This window comes from Balaenoptera physalus, assembly GCF_965194825.1.
Source record: "Balaenoptera physalus genome assembly, chromosome: 3".
Taxonomy (NCBI): domain Eukaryota; kingdom Metazoa; phylum Chordata; class Mammalia; order Artiodactyla; family Balaenopteridae; genus Balaenoptera; species Balaenoptera physalus.
The window spans coordinates 2,648,219-2,671,914 of NC_138890.1; the positions used below are offsets into that span (position 1 = coordinate 2,648,219).

The 23,696-nt window shown below is 43.6% G+C and overlaps 1 protein-coding gene across 15 annotated transcripts in view; it reads left to right on the forward strand.

The window, feature by feature from the left end:
- Positions 1-23,696, forward strand: part of LOC309656639 (uncharacterized protein) — a 208,396-nt gene that overhangs the window by 37,915 nt on the left and 146,785 nt on the right. For 7 of the 15 annotated variants that reach the window (XR_014261456.1, XR_014261457.1, XR_014261458.1 and 4 more), the window contains exon 2: positions 17,792-18,062. The exons of 1 other annotated variant lie outside the window; for it this stretch is intronic. Coding sequence is in view for 1 of the 14 variants with exons in the window: in XM_082453285.1 (XP_082309411.1) it covers positions 5,067-5,193 (127 nt within the window). In the remaining 13 variants the exon portion in view is untranslated. Of the gene's footprint in view, positions 1-5,066; positions 5,194-7,536; positions 7,746-8,147; positions 9,852-17,044; positions 17,200-17,791; positions 18,063-23,696 lie in introns of those variants that run through there. 7 more of the 15 variants (XR_014261451.1, XR_014261455.1, XR_014261450.1 and 4 more) reach the window with 6 other exon arrangements.

The following is a 23,696-nucleotide window of genomic DNA, read 5'->3' on the forward strand; positions in this document are numbered from 1 at the left end:
GAGAATCCACCTTAATTTTGTCCATCTCAAGTGTCTGAAACGGGATCTCCTTGTGATGGTATATTGGTTTTTACTGATAACCCATTGGTGTTCAGCATTTCTTTTTTTAAATTTTCATTTTATATTGGAGTATAGTTGATTTACAATGTTGTATTAATTTCAGGTGTACAGCAAAGTGATTCAGTTATACATATATATATATATATCTATTTTTCAGATTCTTTTCTCATTTAGGTTATTACAGAATATTGAGTAGAGTTCCCTGTGCTATACAGTAGGTCCTTGTTGATTATCTGTTTTATATATGGTAGTGTGTATCTGTTAATCCCAAACTCCTAATTTACCCTCCCCCCACCTTTCCCCCTTGGTAACCATAAATTTGTTTTCTAAGTCTGTGAATCTGTTTCTGTTTTGTAAATAAGTTCATTTGTATCATTTTTTTAGTTTCCACATATAAGTGATATCATATGATATTAGTCTGTCTGACTTACTTCATGTAGTATGATAATCTCTAGGTCCATTCGTGTTGCTGCAAATTGTATTATTTCATTCTTTTTTATGACTGAGTAGTATACGTGTGTGTGTGTGTGTGTGTGTGTGTGTGTGTATCTTTTTATGCATTCATCTGTCAATGGACACTTAGGTTGCTTCCATGTCCTGGCTATCGTAAATAGTGCTGCAATGAACATTGGGGTGCGTGTATCTTTTTAAATTATGGTTTTCTCCAGATATATGCCCAGGAGTGGGATTGCTGGATCATAATGGTAGCTCTATTTTCAGTTTTTTAAGGAACCTCCATACTATTCTCCATAGTGACTGCACCAATTTACATTCCCACCAACAGTGTAGAAGGGTTCTCTTTTGTCCAAACCCTCTCCAGCTTTTGTTATTTGTAGACTTTTTAACGATGGCCATTCTGACCAGTGTGAGGTAGTACCTCATTGTAGTTTTGATTTGCATTTCTCTAATAATTAGCAGTGTTGAGCATCTCGAAAGAAAATTAGTTTTAATACCAAGTAGGGTTTTTTTTTTGGCTGCGCTATGCGGCTTGTGGGATTTTCGTTCCTTGACCGGGGGTCGAAGCTGTGCCCCCTGCAGTGGAAGCACGGAGTCCTAATCACTGGACCATCAGGGAATTCCCCCAAGTAGTTTTAAAAGTCTATGTTTATAAAATTTTAAACATTTACTTTTCAACTGCTTGTTTCTAATGATCAGAGTGCACTGAGATTTGTATTTATGAGTTTGCATTCTGGAAATATACTAAAAATCTGATACTGTGATTCTTTTTTTTTTTTAACATCTTTATTGGAGCATAATTGCTTTACAATGGTGTGTTAGTTTCTGCTTTATAACAAAGTGAATCAGCTATACATATACATATATCCCCATATCTCTTCCCTCTTGTGTCTCCCTCCCATCTGTGATTATCTTAATATTCTTTTTGGGTAGACATAGACAGTCATTTGAGCTATGAATAAAGGCACATGTTTTATCCTGTTATGACTATTGCACTTTGCAAATACTTTGATTTTTACAGATTGCAGGTATGTGGCAACCCCGCATCCAGCAAGTCTTTGGGTGCCATTTTTTCCCAAGAGCATTTGTGTACTAATGGCTAAACTAATGGTTTAGCAATAAACTCTTTTAAAAAATTAAGGTACGTACAAGGTTTTAGTCACAATGCTCTTGCACACTTAGTAGACTACTGTATAGTGTGAACATGACTTTATGCACCAGGAAACAAAAAAATTTGTGTAACTCCCTTAATTTCGATATTCACTTTATCTGAGTGGTCTGGAGCAAAAACTGATGTCTCTGAGGTCTCCCTGTATTTTTTCCTGGTAAAACCACATCATTGATCTTCTATTAATGATTTTAAAAAATCAAGCATGTACTACTGATCACCATTAGAGAGCTTTCTATATCTATTATTACCAAGAGCTCAGGATGAGAAATACATTTGGATATTTGAAAAGACTGTGAGCAGAAACAAGACCTGAAGTGTGGTTTTATGATAAACCACTCAGAAAACCTCAGTCACCCAATACTAAAAACACAGAAGATAAACATCCATTTACCAAGCTCCTTGTCTCCAGCACGTGACACGTTTTAAGGCATCTTTTGCTCCCATCCCGGTATACACGTATTAAGGTATCTTTTGCTCCCATCCTGGTATATACAGCAGAAAAACAGGTTTTAAATAGAAACCAGCACTTCTGCTCAAATGCGTTGGGCAGATTTTTAAAAATATATTTTCCAGTTCTGCATACCCTGAAAGCTCTCATGGTCAATCACATGTTGACCCAAAGCAGCCCAGTGGTGTACACAGATACCTATTCACTAAAGAGGAGCAGTTCCCTGTTGAATAATAGGAAGGAACTACAAAGCAGATGATATATAGATTCCCAAGACTGGTATTTCAGTTGCTGGCAAGCAGTTTTGCCTTGTGGGGACATGCACATCCTAAATAATTGGTTTGTCAGTATCTCCTTAACCTGCTGGATCTCTGAAACATCTGTAATTTTGCTCCTTATGCAATTCACATTGTCTTTTATTTGCCAAGTTCTATTGTTTTTGTTTGTTTCTTTGTTTTTATTCTGCTCATTATCTTTAATTTTTAAAAAAATCTTTGTTGGAGTATAGTTGATTACAATGTTATGTTAGTTTCAGGTGTACAGCGAAGTGAATCAGTTATACATCTATGCACCCTTTTAAAAAATTTTTTTCTTATAAATTTATTTATTTTATTTATTCTTGGCTGTGTTGGGTCTTCGTTGCTGCGCGCAGGCTTTCGCAAGTTGCGGCCAGTGGGGGCTACTCTTTGTTGCGGTGCGTGGGCTTCTCATTGCGGCAGCTTCAGTAGTTGTGTCATGTGGGCTCAGTAGTTGTGGTTCACGGGCTCTAGAGCACAGGCTCAGTAGTTGTGACTCACGGGCTTAGTTGCTCCGCGGCATGTGGGATCTTCCCGGACGAGGGCTCGGACCCGTGTCCCTTGCATTGGCAGGCGGATTCTTAACCACTGCGCCACCAGGGAAACCCCTGTCTATTAGCTTTCATGTTGGTGTTTGCTTTCGCTTCTCTCAAGTAGATAGATACCTAGGGTGAAATTGGTGACTCACTGTTCATCATTTTGAGGAACTACCAGACTGTCTTCCGAAGTGGCTTCACCATCTTACCTTCCCTCCAGCACTGGGTGAGGGCTCCAAGTTCCTCATGTCCTCGCCAGCACTTGTTTCTCTGTCTTTATATCCATCTTGGTGGGTGTGAAGACATGTCTACTTGTAGCTTTGATTGGCATTTCCCTGATGAGTAATGTCCAGCATCTTTCATGAGCTTATTGGCCAGTTGTATTCATTCTTTTTTTTTAATTAAAAAAAATTTTTTTTAAATAAATATATTTATTTTATTTATTTATTTTTGGCTGCGTTGGGTCTTCATTGCTGCGTGCGGTCTTTCTCTAGTTGTGGCGAGTGGGGGCTACTCATCATTGTGGTGCACGGGCTTCTCATTGCAGTGGCTTCTCTTGTTTCGGAGCACGGGCTCTAGGCACGCAGGCTCAGTAGTTATGGCTCACGGGCTCTAGCGCGCAGGCTCAGTAGTTGTGGTGCACGGGCTTAGTTGCTCCAAAGCATGTGGGATCATCCCGGACCAGGGATCGAACCCGTGTCCCCTGCATTGGCAGGTAGATTCTTAACCACTTCGCCACCAGAGAAGTACCTAAAAATGTATTTAAAATACAAGTTTCTTATCAGTTGTGTGATTAGCAAACCCCAGTTGCAGCCCTGGGTGAGGCAGCCGTGCCTTCTTTGTAGCTGATGTATTTGGAATTTTTTATAATTTAGATTGTCAGAATATATTTTGGATTAAAATTCTGATTTATAAAAATAATTGCTTGCTTTGTATTTCAGGGGTCTGTTGTTATCCATATTGTCCTAAAGATAATAATTAGGTGTTTTTTATTCTCTGTGTTAAAGTTACCTTTGGCCCTGTTGCTGTCAGATCGTTCTGCGACTCTTCTTTGTGTATCATTTTCCTTGATTTCTGGGCACATGATTATTTATCTGAGAGGCCCTGCTGGCTTGACAGATCCCTCAGGAACCAGGGCTCCTCTTACCCAACAGGTGTCCCAGGCCCTGGGCCCTGGGCTGCGTCTGTGCCCTCGGTGTCCACCTCATCCTGGCAGGGGGTCGTGTCTCTGCCTCTGTCAGATATGAGGGGAGTGGCCCAGGATTTTACATGCTGTTCAGTCCAGGCGAGAGTTCTTCAGATGCAGCGGCCCTGGAAAATCAGTGTTCACGACCTCCTGACAGTCTGCTCCTGTTCTTGGAGTTTCAAGGAAATAACTTTTGACCAAACCAAGTATTCATTTCCTTCTTATCTGAATGATGATTTTATTTTCAGTCTTTACCACCTCAGGTTCTGCTCTCTCACTAAAAACAATTTTTAAAAAAAATTGAAGTATAGTTGATTTACAATATTGTGTTACTTTTAGGTATACAGCAAAGTGATTTGGTCATGCATGTGTGTGTGTGTGTGTGTGTGTGTATATATATATATATTTTTTTTTTTTTTCAGGTTTTTTTCATTAAAAGATTTGAATATAGTTCCCTGTGGTATATAAATCCTTGTTTATCTATTTTTTAAAACACATTTAATTTTTAAAATTTATTTTTTTTTGTGGCAATGCTGCATGGCACGTGGGAACTTAGTTCCCCGACCAGGGATCGAACCCATGCCCCCTGCAGTGGAAGCATGGAGTCTTAACCACTGGACCGCCAGGGAAGTCCCTGTTTATCTATTTGATATTTGGTAAAAAAACAGTTCTTTTTCATTATGTGTGCATGAGTGTTTATCAAATATTGCTGTTACACTTTGCTTCAGTTTCCAGCACTTACCATCACTGAGTAAAATGCATTTGATTGGCTTGTGTGTGTTCATTTCCCACAAGAGTGTAAGCTCAGGAGTCCTAGGAATTGAGTCCGGTTCCCGACTGTCGGCCTCCCCATCCTCCCACACACGGGGGTGAAGAGGGGGCCTTGCTGACATGGAACCTGTGGCTGTTTCAGGACTCGGTGGGCTTTGAGGACGTGGCTGTGAACTTCACCGCGGAGGAGTGGGCTTTGCTGGGCCCGGTTCAGAGGAAGCTCTACAGAGACGTGATGCTGGAGACCTTCAGGAACCTGGCCTCCGTGGGTGAGGATGGCTTCCTCCCTGTACTTGGTCTTTAGGGAACAAATATTTCTTAACAATTGTCCTTTCTTATTAGGAACAAGGATGGGAATATGTTGGAGAAAAGACAGACACAGTCCAGGCTTTCATGATACCTACTTAGGGTCAGGTAGCTTTTCCATGAAAACGAAGTTTACTGTATTGATTGACTCTTTGTTACTCTTTTTTTATTTTTTAATATTTATTTATTTATTTATTTATTTATTTATTTAGTTACTCTTGATCAGAATCCTGAGGCTCCCTAATTGTATAAATGTGAGCATGGTCTCCAGTGTCACTTTGGGGCAGTGAGAGCAGTGTTACGGTTTTCACCCTGTGAAAGTTACACTGTGATCAGTACACATTTGACATGATAATCTTGCTGTAGTTAAACTCACACTCACCCATCCTCAGTGACTTGAGGACCAGAGAAGCGGCCCATCTGATGGACGGCTTGTGGTCCTCCATCCTCCCCCTGAGAAGCTTTTCTCCACAAGCAGGACAGCAGTCACGCACCATCCGATCTCCCAGTGGCAGCTGGGCCAGTGGAGATAGGCTTCCTCTAGGGCCTCTGTGCCTGCGATCACCAGGAGGGCACACCTCTCGGGAGGAGCAGGTTCTGGATCAGGGAGAGATATTTGGACATACCTGTTAGAAACATGACTCGGTCTTGGAGAAGGTGACGTTTGTCATTAACCTGTCTTCCCTCTTGGAGTTTTCATCCATCCTTGCCCACTTGGGAAGTCTTTCTGTAGCTCCTCTTACAAAGGGAGCATTTGGGAATGTGCATTTTACCCAGTTCCTTCCTACTTTACTTCTCTGATAATATTGATCTCAATATCAGTCTCCATCGTTCTCTCTCTTTTTTTTTTTTTTAAAGAAGCAACATTTTATTATTTTTTAATTCTTTTGGCCACGCCTTGCAGCATGCGGGATCTTAGTTCGCCGACCAGGGATCAAACCTCTGCCCCCTGCAATAGAAGTGGAGTCTTAATCACTGGACCGGCAGGGAATTCCTCAATCTCCATCTCTTTTGAAGTATTTCTTAATGATCAGGCTGCCACTTTGACTCAGTTTCCCTACCATGGTGGAAGTTCCAAATAGCCAAGGTCCTCATAAGGTTTTCTTGGCTTGAGTGTTTAATTAGGTGTGGACCCAGTTCCAACGTGTTGTGGGCATGTGTTAAGGCACCACACACCAACAAACAATTTTTGGACACCAGCAGGGCATCATAGAATTCAGCTCAATGCTCAGATTATCTATCCAGCAGTAGCCACAGATTACATGGCTGAAAGATTCAGTCCTACAAGACTCACCCCCCCCCCCCCACCCATCTTCACGCCCCACGTCACATGTGGATCACAAGGCCAGGCTGTTGCTAGTGCTTCTGACCAACCAGCTAACATTGGAGATTCCAGTGACCTCCTTTTAGACGTCAGACTCCATTTGTAAGCCCAGGTTGTTAACCTTGACTTCTGACCGACTGGCTGTGAATGAGAGCTTTCCATCGCCCCCTCCTCAGGTCCAGTTATTTTGCTACCACACTCACAGGACTCAGGGGAACATTTTACTTACTTCACTGCCAGTTTAACGTAAACAGATATTACTGAAGAATAGCTGGATAGAAGAGATTCATAGGGGAAGCTATGTCAGGAGGGCACGGAGTTTCCACGCCCCGTCCAGGTGCCACTCTCCCCACATCTCCATGTGTTCTCCAACCCAGAAGCTCTCTGAACCCCCCTTTTATTGTGTGGAGGCTTCATTCCCTAGGCATGATTGATGGAATCACTGTCCATTGGCAAGTGATTCAACCTACAGCCTCTCTCCCTTCCCCATTGCTGGTGCTGTGTCCAGGGGTGTGAGTGGGACTGAAAGTTCCACCCTTTAATCACATGGTGTCTCCATTTGCAACCTGCCCCCATCCTGTGGTGCTTTCCAACAGTCACCTTCATGAATATAAATACAATTGTGATGGAAAGGGCTTGTTATGAGTAACAAAACACTCATTTCACCCTTCTGACCCTGAAGCATTTTCAGGAACTGAGGACAGGAGACCAAATATTATTCCACTGCTTTTATTGCTCAGGAAATTCCAAGAGTTTTGGGACGCTTGAGCAGGAAACTGTGGATGAGGACCTGATCTATCTGAGAAATATATGTCATTCATTGGCATGACCAAAAATATATGTATGTATTTCTTATAAACCACAATGTTGCACATGACCATCCTTCCTTATAAAGTTAGTTTTACATTTTTGAATCAGTCTGTGGAAAGACATCTACATATGGTCTCTTTTCTTTCCTTTTCCCCACCATTTCTTCCCCAAGGATTTAGTTATGCTACTAATTGTTGCAGGGTTTTGCCCTCAAGTTAAAACCAGTGGATCAAGTCTTCAGTGGGATATTTCGGATAATGAACTATGCAGTGAAGAGAAAATAGTAAGATTCAGAAGAAATGATTCCTAGTCTGTTTTTGGAGAAAACTGGGCATTTCATAACATGTGTGATCAGCATGTAACCCAGGAGAGGCATTTGAGGTGAGTGGCACTCCCACGGGGGTGGCGGTGGGGCGGGTGTCATCAGTGTTAGACTCACTTGAAATTGAATAGAAACCTAGTTAAACAATTGTGTATTCAGAGTATTTTCACAAGACAGTACTTTCATAAATGTGATGTCGATATTAAGCATCTGAAACATAATTCAGTAGGAAACAATGGTCAGGAAACCTCATCTGGAAAACACTGAAAGTTACGGTTCTATTTGAGCCCTCAGCCAGAGTATTAAATTTGTTGCACTTTGTAACAGTTGAAGAGCATGCTGGAAACATGCCAATGGCAAACACTTAGTCAACACAAATACTAACAATCATCGGTAAATCATTAATTAGTAAATTACTGATAAGTATTAATCCCTAATAGTGTGCTTCCCATTTTGAACAGAAATCATTTGGTGGAGAGTCTATGTGAAGGTAAAGAAGATTATCAATGTGGAGAAACCCTGAACCAGATTACAAATCTTACTGTGCATAAGGGTTATCCCACTGCAGTTCAGCCCTATAAATGCACTAGTGTGGAAAAACCTTCAGGGATCATTCTTTCCAGAGGAAGCAGCAAAGATCTCACCCTGGACACAAACCTTATCCATGTGAAGGATGTGGGCAAGCCTGCAGCTCTGTCTCATGCCTAAATCCTCCTGGGGAAACAGACATTGTAGAGAAATGTGATAAACATCAGGATGCTGGGAGACCATCTAAGAGGTACATGAAGAGTGACAGTAGTAAACAGTCTTTAGAGCATAAGAAATCTGGAAAAGCTCTCACTTGCCTGCCATCTGTTCAGTGACGTAAGAGAGGTCATTATGGACGGAAATCCACGTGTGTGAAGTATGTGGGAAATCCTTCAGTTATTATTCCCAGATTGCACGGCATGTGAGAACTCACACTGGAGAGAAACCGTATGAATGTAAAGAATGTGGGAAAGCTTTCACTCGCAGCACACAGTTTCGAGAACATGTGAGAATGCACACTGGAGAGAAACCCTATGAACGTAAGCAGTGTGGGAAAGCCTTCCCATATTGCAAATCCCTGCAAGGACACATGGGAATGCACACTAGAGAGAAACCTTCTTATGTGTGTAATGAATGTGGAAAAGCCTTCCATTGTTCCAGGTACATTAGAAGGCACATAAAAAGACACAGTGGAATAAAACCCTATGAATGTACAGAATGTGGGAAAGCGTTCATTACTCCCTCATCCCTTCGAGAACATATGAGAACACACAGTGAAGAGAAGCCCTATCAATGTCAGCATTGTGGAAAAGTCTTCAGGCTTCAGAGATCTCTGCAAGGACACATGATTACCCACAGTGATGAGAAACCCCATCAGTGTCAGCAGTGTATGGTATATCAGAGATATACCATATCTCTGAAAGGACGCATGAAAACACACAGTAAAAAGAAACCGTGTGAATGTCAGCAGTGTGAAAAAGCCTACTGTTATTTCATATTCCTGCAAAGACACATGAAAACACACACTGTGGGAAAACTTGAATCCAAGAATAGTGGGAAAGCCATAATTCTTTCTTAAAACTTAAAAGTGGGAGCAAAACAGTGTCAAGAATTTTTTTTTTTTGTACCACATGGCTTGTGGGATCTTAGTTCCCCAACCAGGGATCGAACCCAGGCCCCCTGCAGTGGAAGCACGGAGTCCTAAGCACTGGACCACCAGGGAATTGCTGAGCAATCTTATGAATGGAAAAAATGTTGGAAAAATTTTTTTCCTTTGTAAGTACCTTATCCTCAATACTGATCTCAGTATATTAATTTGTACTTCATGTTGCTGATCTGAACACGTACTAAGTATCCCTCCATGTTCATCTCTACCACTTACATTTTGTTATCTCTGAGTTTATATCATTGTACAATCATATAAAACTTGTCTCATTTCCATTAGAATGTCTTTGATACCAGGGGTGCTAAGTGGCTTTTGGTTTGTGATTTTTTTCATGTGCAACTTGTGATTTCTTTCATTTTTGATGAACAGATTTTTGATTCTTACTTTTCATTATGTTCCATTATGTTCCTAATATGTGATCATGATATGAGGCTGGCATTAATTAAATGTCTTTCCTTGTCCACTGTTAAGAGATACTGGAATCTCCTGAATCAATATTTACCCTCTCCTTGAGTCTTCATTACTGAAAGGTGTGTCTTCCAAGTTGTTTGTTGCTAGCAGATACCGTATATGTGTTCCTCCCAGAAATTAGTAATTGTGGAAGGTCATGGAAGATGACAGGCTTATCTGATTATGTTCATAATCTGACCTCTGTTCATGTCCATGATCTTGGTTGCAAATTGAACACAATACATTGAGTTAAGAAGAGCGACCTGAGGGACTTCCCTGGCGGTCCAGTGGTTAAGACTCCGAGCTTCCAATGCAGGGGATGCGGGTTCGGTCCCTGGTCGGGGAACTAGGATCCCACATGCTGTGTGGCCACCACCCCCCGACAAAAAAAAAAGTAAAAAAAAAAATAAGAGCGACCTGGTGGTGTGAAAATGAAAGCTCCTGTCCAGATTGTTCTACTGAACTGTGTTGTCATCTTGGGTAAGGTGGGAAACTATATCCAGAGTCCTTCTGTTAGTGGTTCTGAGTTAAAGTTCTTGAGGAGAGGAAGATGCATGAGGTCTGGAAAGCAGAAGTGAGGAAGCCATGATTCTTTTTTAAAATTTTATTATTGTATTGGCCAAAAAGTTCATTCGGTTTTAAGTAAAAATAGAAAGTATCACATTTTTCATTTTCACCAAGAATTTTATTGAACAATGTATTCACTAACTGAATGAACTTTTTGGCCAAACCAATATCATTATTATTATTATTTTGGCTGCACCACTTGGCCTGCAGGATCTTAGTTCCCTGACCAGGGATTGAACCCTCACCCCCTTCAGTGGAAGCATGGAGTCTTAACCACTGGACCGCCAGGGAAGTCCCCAAGGAAACCGTGATTCTTGGGTCTTCTGTACCATCAGGAGACACAGATGCATGGCAGCCTACTGGCCCTGAGTTCTAGCACAGTTTTCTGACTTCTGGCTCTGCCCATAGGGAAGAGCTACAACTACACATATATTTGATGAGCAGTGTGAGTCCCCATAAAGCCTTGCCTGAATTTCTCGTCTGGCCTCGTTTCAATTTCTATTGATTAGAGAGTCCAAGGACCCAGGTCAATAACCATACTGGCAGAAAAACAGACACATACATAAATGGAACAGAATAGAGAGCTCAGAAATAAATACAATGTAAGGTCAATTAATGTAGGAAAAAAGACAAAAGAATATACAATGGGGAAAAGACAGCCTCTTCAATAAATAGTGTTGGGAAAACTGGCACCTACATGTAAGAGAATCAAACTGGACTTTTTTCTCACGCCATATATATATATATACATACACACACACACACACACATACATACATATGCACACATACATATATATGTAAAGACTTTGTACAACTCAATATGAACAAAAAAAAACCCACTTAAAAAATGTGCACAAGACCTAAATAGACATTTTTCTGAAGAAGACATACAGATGGCCAACAGACACATGAAAAGCTGCTCAACATCACTAATCAGGGAGATGCACATCATAACCACAGTGAGATAACACCTGTCAATGACACCTGTCAGAATGGCTATTATCAAAAAGACCACCAATAACAAGTGTTGTGAAGCATTTGGAGAAAAGTGTAACCTAGTGCACTGTTGCTGGGAATATCAATTGCTGCAGCCATTATGGACAACAACATGGAGTTTCTTAAAAATAGAACTACTGTACGATCCAGCAATCCCACTTCTGGGCAATTTTTGAAGAAAACAAAAACATTAATTCAAAAATACATATGCACCCCTATGTTCATTGCAGCATTATTTACAATGGCCAAGGTACAGAGGCAACCTCAATGTCTCTCAACAGAAGCGTGGATAAAGAAGACGGTGCATGTATGTACAATGGAATAGTACTCAGCCATAGAAAAGAATGAAATTTTAGCATTTGGGACAACATATATGGAACTAGAGGGTATTCTAAGTGAAATAACTCAGGCAGAGAAAGGCAAATACTATGTGGTTTCACTCATGTGGAATGAAGAAAACAAAACATAGAGAGTCATAACAAAGCAGAAATAGACTCACAGATACAGAGAAACAAGTGGTCGTCAGAATGGAGGGTAGTAAGGAGAATGAGTGAAATAGGTGAGGGAGATGAAACAAACTTCCAGTCCTTTTAAAGTCAGTCAGTCACAGGGATGTAATATACAGCATTTATAGAGTCAGTCATATTGTATGGTGGGAATTCCCTGGCAGTCCAGTGGTCAGGACTCCACACTTTCACTGCTGAGGGCCTGGGTTCTACCCCTAGTTGGGGAACTAAGATCCTGCAAGCTATGTGGTGCGGGTCATGGAAAAAAAAAAAAAGAGTGAAGATTTCTTCCCTGAACTAATTAATGCAGTTTTTTTTTTTTTAAAGTGTGATATTGGTGGCTGTGAGCAGGGTGGGGCTTCTGACGGCGCCAACCCAAGTGGGATGTCACATGTACATTGTCTGGTTTGTGATGTCATGGATGCTTATAATATTTCTGTCAAATGTATACTTTTTTAAAAAAAATTTTATTTATTTATTTATTTATTTATGGCTGTGTTGGGTCTTCGTTTCTGTGCGAGGGCTTTCTCTAGTTGCGGCAAGTGGGGGCCACTCTTCATCGCGGTGCGCGGGCCTCTCACTATCGCGGCCTCTCTTGTTGCGGAGCACAGGCTCCAGACGCGCAGGCTCAGTAGTTGTGGCTCACGGGCTTAGTTGCTCCGCGGCATGTGGGATCTTCCCAGACCAGGGCTCGAACCCGTGTTCCCTGCATTGGCAGGCAGATTCTCAACCACTGCGCCACCAGGGAAGCCCCAAATGTATACTTTTTGCATTTTTATTCATGTGTGTTTTAGTAAAATACTATGATGTCAATTAATATAACTCACCACAGTAGCACCATAACCCATATTAAAAAAAAACACTATCTCAAGTTTTCTCAATAGATGTGGAAAAACATTTTATACTAGTCAACATTTATGAATGACTAATTTCTTAATAATTTATGATGAAGGCAAGTTGTAATTATAGGGTAATAGTCTTAGTTCAGGCATACAAAAATGGGGTCAGGCAGCCATCGAGGATCTGGTCTTAGATAGGTCTCTGCTCCACTGTTAACTTCAACTTTCTTTGAACATGACCAGACCCAAGAACACGACCAGTTTTATTCAGAACACAATTCACCAATCTGAGACCTTATGTTCTCAAGGTCCCCCTTTGGAACTATGTAACAATTTCAGACCCCAACACATCCTTGCTTAAGAAGCACCCTTACTTCTTGCCGGATCTAATTATAATTTTTGACAAACAACTTATGTAACTAAGTGTGGACTTGCAGTTTTGCCTTTATAAGCTTCCTCCATTTTGTAGTCAGGCAAAATCCAATTCAAGTGCTTCTTTTTTTTTTAAAAAAAATATTTATTTATTTATTTGGGTGTGCTGGGTCTTAGTTGCGGCTCAGTGGGTCCTTAGTTGTGGCATGCATGTGGCATCTAGTTCCCTGACCAGGGATCAAACCCGAGCCCCCAGCACTGGGAGTGCAGAGGCTTTTTTTAAAAAAATAAACAAATGTATGTTTGTTTATTTATTTATTTATTTATTTATTTATTTATTTATTTATTTATTTATGGCTGTGTTGGGTCTTCATTGCTACGTGTGGGCTTTCTCTAGTTGCGGCGAGCAGGGGCTACTCTTCGTTGCGGTGCGCGGGCTTCTCATTGCGGTGGCTTGTTGTGGAGCACGGCCTCTAGGTACACGGGCTTCAGTAGTTGTGGCACGCGGGCTCAGTAGTAGTAGCTTGTGGGCTCTAGAGCGCAGGCTCAGTAGTTGTGGCACACAGGCTTAGTTGCTCTGCGGCATGTAGGATCTTCCCGGACTAGGGCTCGAACCCGTGTCCCCTGCATTGGCAAGTGGATGCTTAACCACTGTGCCACCAGGGAAGTCCCTCAAGCGCTTCTTGAATCTGCATCTCCCAGGCTGCAGTCCTAACAAATCCCAAATCAATGCCTCTGTATTTTAATCAGGCCTCTGTTTCTGAAATATTGGTTAGTAAGGAATAGATGAGAACTGCCAATTGGCAAAAGGTCACTTGTCTAATAAAATTACACACAAACCAAGAATACCCATAGTCCTGCCCCCATCAGCAGTCTACTGGATATCCTAGCCGGTGCCATAAGAAATAGGTACAAGAATTATAAAGCAAGAAAAAAGTAACTTATCTTGTTTCATAGCTGAAACAATTGTGTATATAGAACCTCAAAAGTATATAAGGGAACCATAGGAAAAAAGACGATTAACAGGTTTTCTGGATGCAAACTCAATATAAAAATAAACATCATGGGCTTCCCTGGTGGTGCAGTGGTTAAGAATCTGCCTGCCGATGCAAGGGACACGGGTTCAAGCCCTGGCCCAGGAAGATACCACATGCCACGGAGCAACTAAGCCCGTGCACCACAATTACTGAGCCTGAGCTCTAGAGCACGTGAGCCACAACTACTGAGCCCACGTGCCACAACTACTGAAGCCCGCATGCCTAGAGCCCGTGCTCTGCAACAAGAGAAGCCACTGCAATGAGAAGCCCGCGCACCACAATGAAGAGTAGCCCCCGCTCACCGCAACTAGAGAAAGCCCGCGCAGCAACGAAGATCCAACACAGACAAAAACAACAAAAAAATGTCATTACATTTCTAATCACTATGGAAAAGAGGTTGAGGATTTAATTTAAAAGATAATGTGTCCAAAAGTAGAAATGACACTCGTGTCAAAATAAGTCTAATGAAAGATTGAACCTAATGTAAAAAGTGTAGGATTATATTGAATGACATGAAACTAAATAAATGGAAAGGTAAAGCATGTTCTAAGAAAGGAGAGAGCAGTATCACCGTGATGTCAGTTCTTCACAAATGGCTATAGTGTCTTCATAAAATCCCTTTTTTCTACAATCAGTGTTTCTTAGAACTTCACAGATCTCACTTCTAAGCTTTACAAATAAGAACAAATGTTTAGTAGTAGCAGTGTTTTTCTAAACAACGTTGGGGGGTGGTTAATTAAAATGATCAAGGATTAAAAACTTACGTTGGTAGCTTAATTATGAAAATATGAAAGTAAAGTATGTTCCCATAGGAATTGATGATTACCATTTAAAAGAGTGATATACCTTAAACTTCATGGGCTTTCGCATTAAAAATTTACCTAGGGACACCTGCTTTACCAGGAGCTTCTTTCCAGTTCCAGGAGTTGAAAGTGTCTGATGAGAATCCCATCCCCACCCCGCGGGCTATCCTGGGTAACCCAGTGAATGAAGGAAACACAGGGATAGATCTAGGAACTTGGATTTCATAATGATTTCTTAATATGACACCAAAGGCACAAGCAACACAAGAAAAAATAAATTGGACATCATCAAAATTAAAATCTCTTGTGCATCAAAGGATACTGGAAAGACATCCCTACAGAATAGAAGAACATATTTGCCAGACATAAATGTGATAAGGTTTTATTGTCCAGAGCACATTAAAAAGCCTAACATGTCAATCACAAAAATGCAAACAACTCAATTAAAAAACGGGCCAAGGAGTTAAACAGACATTTATCCAAGGATAACATACTAATAGCCAATAAAGACATGAAAATATTCATCACTAATCATCAGGGAAATGCAAGTCAAAACCACAATGAGATAACCACTTTGCAACCACCAGGATGGGTAGAATCAAAAAATCAGAAATGTCAAGGATATGGAGAAATTAGAACCCTGTACACTGCTGGTGGGAATGTAAAATGGTGCAGCCACTGCAGGTAAGATGTTGGTAGTTCCTCAGAAAGTTAAACATAGAATTAGCCTATGACCCAACTATTCCACTCCTGCCTTTACTGAAACAGATGCTCAAATACGTGTACATGAATGCTGGTTGCAGTACTATTTAAAATAGCTAAAGGGTGAAACATTCCAAATGTCTCTCAGTGGATGAATGGATAAAGTGTAACCTGTACATAAGATGAGAATAATAGTCACAAAAAGGAAGGAAGCTCTGATACATGCTGCAACGTGGATGAACCTTGAAAACATGCAGAGGAAAAAATCAGGCAGAAAAGGCCAATATTGTATGATTTATATACATATATAAGATCCAGAATAGGCAAATCTAGAGTCAGAAAACATTTTAGTGGTGACCAGGTGGTAGAGTTATCATGGCTAATACTGCTTTTAATTCTTTTTCAATGGCGATATAACTCACATACCATAACGTTCACTCTTTTAAGTGTAAAACTCACTGTTTTTTGTATGTCGCTCACCTGTGCAACCATCACTCTATAATCTGAAAAAGGAAATAATAGCTTTTAACGTTTCACATTTCACATGGACTGACTAAAGCCTGATCTGACATAAATTTCCTTGTAGTGTAAAATGCACACCTGAGGTCTGTGGCCTCTCACACCTGTGGCTGTGCTGAGACCAGTCCTGCACGGAGTCTGGGGCCTGGGGGTCCGAATTCCCACGGGGCAAAGGACCCTGGCTGAGGGCTGCTGACCTCCAGCCCAAGAGATGGGGAAGGGGATGGAAGGTGGGCCCTCCCCGTGTCAAAGGTCACCTGTGGGACGGAGCCTGACCCTTCGTTGCACGCGGTGACGTCACTGAGTTTTTGTTCTGAAACAAAGGGCACAGACCCAGGATGACCTCGCATCGGGCCGACCCCTGACCCCGAGGGTCACCAGAACAGCACCCCCTGCCCTGTCCCATTCTCGTCCTTCCAGTTTCCGCTCCGGACATGGGGCGCTCCGCAAGGAAACTTAGTCAGGACATCCAGGTCCAGCAGGAGGACGACGAGGGGCCGCCGAGTGGCGGGCGGACGGCGAGTCCGCCTTGCTGGGAGGGGTTTCCACTCGGAGACACGTCCCGGGCTGGCGATTCTAGGTCCCGAGAAGGAGGCCATGTAGGTACGGTCTGAGGTCGACAACATGTGACCTCAGCCAGCCTTTTGCTCGGGTTCCCAGGGAGTCCGTGATGCTGTCCAATTAAGGACGGCGGGGGCGGGGCCTGGAGGACTAACCTCTCATCTGAAAGTAGGGGCTGGAGGGCTGCCCAATCAAGGGTCAGGGGAGAATTTGGAAACCCGCCAATCAGGGCGTGGAGTCCCGGAACTCCGTCCAATCAGGGCGGGGGCGGGCGCAATTTCGGCTCGCGTTGTCGGGGCTCTTGTACCTCTGCTGCGCTGGTGCGCACGCCGAGCTCGTGCGCACGCCCCTCTCGTGCGCGCCTGAACCGCGCAGTCTCAGGTGTACGCTCCCCATCGCTCTCACTTGCACAAGTCTCGGGGCCGCTAGCATAACGCCGGGGAGAGCTCAGAGCGAGGCGGATTTGGTGAGTGCCCGAGCCGGGGCAGGAGACCAGGAGGGGTTGGTTCGAACCGGCAAGGAACCCGCTGGAAGCTGACGGGGTCCCGGGTCTCCCTCCCCGCTTCCCCTGCTAGTCTCCACCCCAATAAGCCCTCTGCGCCGGGTTGCGGTCTTGGCGTCCTGTACCGTCCCCACGCGGGGGTCCCTCCCCGAGTCCTTTGCTGGGTGGAGTCGGAGGGAGGACAGGACTTGGGGAGGGCGGTTGGGGTGTCTGCAGGGGACCCGCCCTGGACCTGAAGGTTCTGCTTTCACTCTGGCCTCAGTTTTCAGTAAAGGTAAAATAACGGATCCTTCCCCCCTCTCCTTCCACTTAGAGTAGTAAGTTCCTCAGGTCTGTTCTTGGTCTCCTGGCACGGAGCGTGTTGTTTCGACTCGTGTTGTTCTGGGAAGGGTCTCAGGAATGTCCTGTCTTCCACTGCGGTTGTGGGGAAAATGCAGAAAGTTCTCTGGAATTAATTGAAGAAACCTCAGCTAAAGTTGGAGTGGAAATGGGCCTATAGGGAGAGCTCTCGGCGTCCCCTTCCCTCTCCCCAAGCTTCATCAATTACTCCAAACAGGTGAAGACCGCCCTCTACATCTCCAACTGGAAGGCGCATCTTACTACCCAGCAGAAAGAAGAAAACCTCTCTGGGCCAGGACAGCCCAGCCACTGAGAAGCCTCCATATTTTGGACGCCCAGCTCCTCCAATGGACTCCTCGGTTACTACAGCCGCTCCAAACTACTCCTTTTCCCTGTAATAGTAAGCGCCCCTTCATTATTCTCTGGATTTGCCGGTGGTCCGTCATAGATTGCAATTACTCCCTCTATTCCTGAACTCACTTTTGCTGGTAAGATAAGTGGCTATTACATTGTTAAACTTGACAGTACACTGAAATAAGGTCGACAAAGAGGCGGATTCATGTCTTTATAAAAATAATAGTGACTCTTCCATACAAGGTACAGAGTTCCTGACGCTCTGGTCCTGTTCCATTTCTTGTTAACACATGTGGCATTCAGATTAATGAAAATTCTGTAAAACGTGACCTGTAAAAGCAACTAGTGTTCAATTCTGATTAATTTACAAACGGTGTGTTACCATGAGGGTATTAGCTGATAACTGTTACCAACCTGGGTTCTTGGAGCCCTTAATCAGTAGAAATTGATCAGGCCAGGTGAGGAGTTCAGGCAAGGCTTTATTGAGGTTCCTGCTACAGCACGAGAGAGCGAGAACAAGTAACTGGTGCCTTTGCTGGATCCAGGAGGAGGGGCGGGCTGGTAAACGGGGTGAGGGTGAGGGTAGGTGGGTGGGTCGGGCCGGAGGGGTGGCTTAGATGGTCTGGCCACCCCCTTGGTGGTGCCGTGTGCGGGGATCATGCACAGGACCCTGCTTTTGCTCCCGTACCTCGGAAGTGGCAGTTGGGTTTTGGCCTTTTTGTATCTTGTTCTTCTTAATTTGCCCCCACTGCGCATGCGTGCAGTTATTTTTTTTAGTCCCTTAGAGTTTCTTTGCATCTGTTGCTGGAGGAGATGGTTGTCCAGGTGCAAGCACTGCAGCAAAGGGTCCCAGGTCCCAGCCTGTCTCAATACCTGTCTTCTGAAAGGAATAAGCAGGATCCAGTTATTAAAGCCGTAAAAGTGCCCTAGAATTTCCCTCCTTTACGTTATCCGTGAACACAGGTGGAAGCAGGGATACTGCAGGCTCCCATTCACACTCTGGGGGGAGGGTCTTTGTCTCCTGTAAATGACCCACGGAGCTTGAAGCAGGGGCATCACCTGGGGTGGGGGACAAGCTGAGTGCAAAGCTGAGCCTTCGAGGGAGGTGAAGAGAGGTGCCCTGGGGTCTTGCTGCCCCTTTCACCCCATGCAGGTGGCCTCCAGACCATGGAACTACCACAGGAGGAGCTGTCGATGCCACGATCACGAGGGGAGGGGATCCAGTAGTGCTGGGGGTAGTGTGTCCTCTCTGAGGTGTCCTGTGCTTGCCCTGGGGCTGTTCTTAAATCGTGTGACTTTTGCATTAAGTTAATGATGCCAAAATAATCTTGGCTCTCTGTGCACCGATGCGGAACAGAAATATGGAGACAAAGAGTTTTTAGGAAAAGAAAGAATAGCTTGATTCTTTGCCAGGCAAAGTGGGGAACACAGTAGGCTAGCGCCTCAAGAACTGTGCCCCCCTCGAGAGGATAGAGAGAAGTTTTTTATACTCAGGACTCTTGGTCTGGGGTAGGTGATAAGGATCAAAGCTGTGAAGGTCTTGCATTTTTTTCTTGCATTATTTCAAACTGGTCACAGCTGGCGTTAGGCAGCCTGGCAACCGGGTCTGGTATCCCTGAAGTTATAGGCCTGTGACCTTCTTTCTGAAATAAAGAGCGCTACAAGGGAGTGTAGGGGGAGAAGAGTGCCAGGTGCAGCGTGTAATTCATGTGGATTCCTAGAGTAATCAGCTTTGTGAAGGACAAGTCTAGCTACAAGTGTTTGTTAGTAGTAGCAGCTGAAGAATAACCAAGGTTGCTTATCTCTTTCAGGCCCGTTTGGCTGGTCTGTGCCTAAGTCCGTTTGCTTGTTTCTGTTTTGCTGCAACATTAATAATAACAATATAAACACCTGTGGACTCACCCCCAGGTGTACAGGTAGGCCCTGGTACCTGTTGGCATTTCCGCATCCTGTGCTTCTGCCACATCTTCTCTCCCTCCTGTTGCCAAGGTGACCTCTGTCCTGATTCTTTGTTATTATTCATACCTTTACCATCTCTTATCACCAAGCAGTGTGTCGTCTGATTTTGCCCCTTCAGTTTCCAGTGAGTGAACGTTAGTTCGTAAATCACCAGTAATGTCACACAGAAGTTTCTCTGGGGTTTCTCAGCCCCAGTCTGTTTCACACGTGCTGGTGTCTGAGGCTCAGCCCTCCCCATTGACTCATGTGTTCCAGTGCCTTTGCTGCCTGGGTTCTTCCAAGTGTTTTGGGTTTTTTTTGGCTGCACCATGGCTTGTGGGATCTTAGTTCCCGGGCCCCTTCAGTAGAAGTGCAGAGCCCTAAGCTCTGGATTGCCAGGGAATTCCCCAGGTGCATTTTTTGATTAGTTAGCAATGCTGCGACAGTCATTCTTGTTTTTATCTCCAAGTGCGAGATGTGACTTGAGTTTCTGCGCTTCAGAGAAAAAAGCGTGGCTTCGTAGCTTATGGATAAGTTTAAATTTACTCAGGAAATGCTGGTCGTGTCTGGAGTGTATTCTTGCCCGCCTGTTTATTTCTTCCTTGTGGTCCCCATCGCTGAGTGACCTCGATAAATGTTTGTCCACCTCGAGTGGGAGCCAGGGTCTCTTCGTGGTTACATAGGGTTCTTACCGGACGAGGGTGTGGTGGTTCATCTTCTGTGTGATGTGTGTATTTGTATGTTTATTGATTTCTTCAGTTTTCTTTAGATGCTCTGGGCATGAATCCTTTTTCGTTTGCAGGCACTGCCAATATTGTCTCCCCGTGTGTGGTTTATCTTTTCATCCCCTTTATTCTGTGCTGGTGAATGGACTCAAGGTTAACAGAAATGAATTGGTCAATCTCCTCCTTTGTAGCTTCTTTTGTATTTTCCTTATATAAGAAAAATCTGTATACAGAAGTCGTGGGACACTTGCCTTTAACTTCTTCTGAAAGTACTTCCCTGGCGGTCCAGTGGTTAAGACTCCGTGCTTCCACTGCAGGGGGTGCGGGTTCGATCCCTGGTCAGGAAACTAGGATCCCTCATGCCTCAGGGCTCGGCCAAAAAAAAAACCCCAAAATCTGCATTAAATGGATTATTATACATGACATTGACAGTGTTACCCACCCCCCTACCCCACCCGCCCGTAGACAGCTGTTTGTCATCGCCCTGTGGGCCAGTGCCCGCCCTGGAGGAGATTCCTGCCCCATGTCCATTCTTTCCCCAGGTCTGTGAGTCCCTCCTCCTGCTAATGCTGTGTGGCCCCACCTACTGTCCGGACTTAAATGCTTTGATGTGTTTTAGGGAAAGTTCTTCCACCTTGTTCTGTAGGAAACTTGGCTATTCTTAGACATTTGGCTCTCATTTCGGTTTTTAGAAGTAGTTTTTCATAAACAAACCAAAAAACCCGACCTGGTTTTGGATGTAATGGAATTTTGTGAACACTCTGCATCTGTTTGGGAGAGTTGCTATCATGATGGCATTGCGTCTCTTTTCCGAGAACACGCGCCCTCTCTTTCTTTCTACTTTGATGTCGTTCGGTAACACTATAATTTTCCCATTAAGATCGTTTCAGGGACTTCACTGGCGGTCCAGCGGTTAAGACTCCGAGCTTCCACTGCAGGGGGTCAGGGTTTGATCTCTGTTCGGGGAACGAAGATCCCGCAAGCCAAGTGGTGCGGCCGAAAAGAAAAAAAAGATCATTTTATGTCCTTCATTAGAGATTGCCTTGGAACAAACTACAGCTCTCCGCACTGTGTCTGTCTGTTTTACTTTCACACAGAAGATTTCACTTCTGATACTTCTGGTCACCAGAGCTATAGGGGTTTCCCAGACCCAGCAGTTCTGTGACACCAACCAGGTGTCCTACAACCCAACTCAGTTCTGACACCGTCCACTTGGAGACAGTGTCAGACCCCACAGCTTAAGGGCTCAGTCCCTAAGGACCGTCCCCCCCACTTTAGATGCTAATCGAAAGTAGTTGGTCCCTAGGTTGCCCATAACTTTTGTCTGACTTGGTTACAGATCAGAGTTTCCCATAACCCCCTTCTCAGGTTCAGTTAATTTGCTAGAATGGCTCTCAGAACTCAGGGAAACATTTGCTTATGTTTACCAGTTTAGTGAAGGATATGATAAAAGATACACAGGACGTCCAGATGAAGAGATACACAGGGCGAGGTCTGGGAGGGTCCCGAGTGCAGGAGCTTCTGTGCCCGAGGACTTGGGGGTGTGTCACCCTCCTGGTGTGGATGTGTTCACCTTGAAGCTCTCAGAACCCCCTGCTATTGGGATTTTATGGAGGCTTCTTCACACAGGCGTGATCACTTATTCACTCTGTTTCCAGCCCCTCGCCCCTCTCTGGAGGTTGGGGGGTGGGGCTGAAAAGCCCAAGCTTCCAATCATGGCGCGGTCCTTCTGGTGACCAGCCCCATCCAGGAGCCCACCCAGTTGCCTCCACAGAACAAAAGACGCTCCTGGTGCTCTTATCGCTTAGGAATTTGCAAGGGTTTTAAGAGCTCTGTGCCAGGAACCAGGGGTAGAGATCAATATATAAATTTTGTATTATTTCGCAGGCATACTTTAGGACTTAAAGTTTCTAACAAATTGAAAAGGTGCCATTAAAGTTAGTTTTAATAGTCTAGGTTATCTTCTAAAAATGTCTTTTAGCTGCTGTTACTAGTGATTCACAATGCACCAAGATCTGTTTTTGTATTGCATTTCTGGAAACTTACCAAAAACCCTATACTCTGATTATAAGCTTGTTCTCTGATTCAACTTCTTTGTAGATCTTCCATATGTAATACTTAGAGTTATTTCATGTTGGACTGTATTTGATTTACAATGTGATAGTTTCAGATGTACAACAAAGTGATTCAGTTATACAAATACATATATCTATTTTTCAATTTCTTTTCCCATTTAGGTTATTATGGAATATATATTTTTATATTTTGTTTATTTATTTTTGGCTGCGTTGGGTCTTCGTTGCTCCGTGGCATGTGGGATCTTCCCGGAGCAGCGCTCGAACCCGTGTCCCCTGCATTGGCAAGTGGATTCTTAACCACTGCACCACCAGGGAAGCCCTATTATGGAATATTGAGTAGAGTTTCTGGTGGTCTTGTTCGTTCTTGTTGGTTATCTATTTTATATATACTAGTGTGTGTATTTTTTAAAATTAATTAAATTTTATTGGAGTATAGTTGCTTTACATTGTTGTGTGAGAGTACTGTGTGTATGTTAATCCCAAGCTCCTAATTTATCCCATCCCCCAGGTTTACCCTTTGGTAACCTTAAGTTTGTTTTCGAACTCTGTGAGTCTGTTTCTGCTTTGTAAATACGTTCATGTGTATCATTTTTTCAAATAAGATCCAACATATGAGTGTTATCATATATTTGTCTTTCTCTGTCTGACTTACTTCATTTAGTATGACAGTCTCTAGGTCCATCCATGTTGCTGCAAATGGCATTATTTCATTCTTTTTTTTTTTTTTTTAAATAGTCTTCAGTGATCTTTTATTTTTTTATTATTATTTTTATTTATTTATTTATTTATTTATTTTTGGCTGTGTTGGGTCTTTGTTTCTGTGCGAGGGCTTTCTCCAGTTGCGGCAAGCGGGGGGCCACTCTTCCTCGTGGTGTGCCGGCCTCTCACTATCGTGGCCTCTCTTGTTGCGGAGCACAGGCTCCAGACGCGCAGGCTCAGTAGTTGTGGCTCACGGGCCCAGTTGCTCCGCGGCATGTGGGATCCTCCCAGACCAGGGCTCGAACCCGTGTCCCCTGCATCGGCAGGC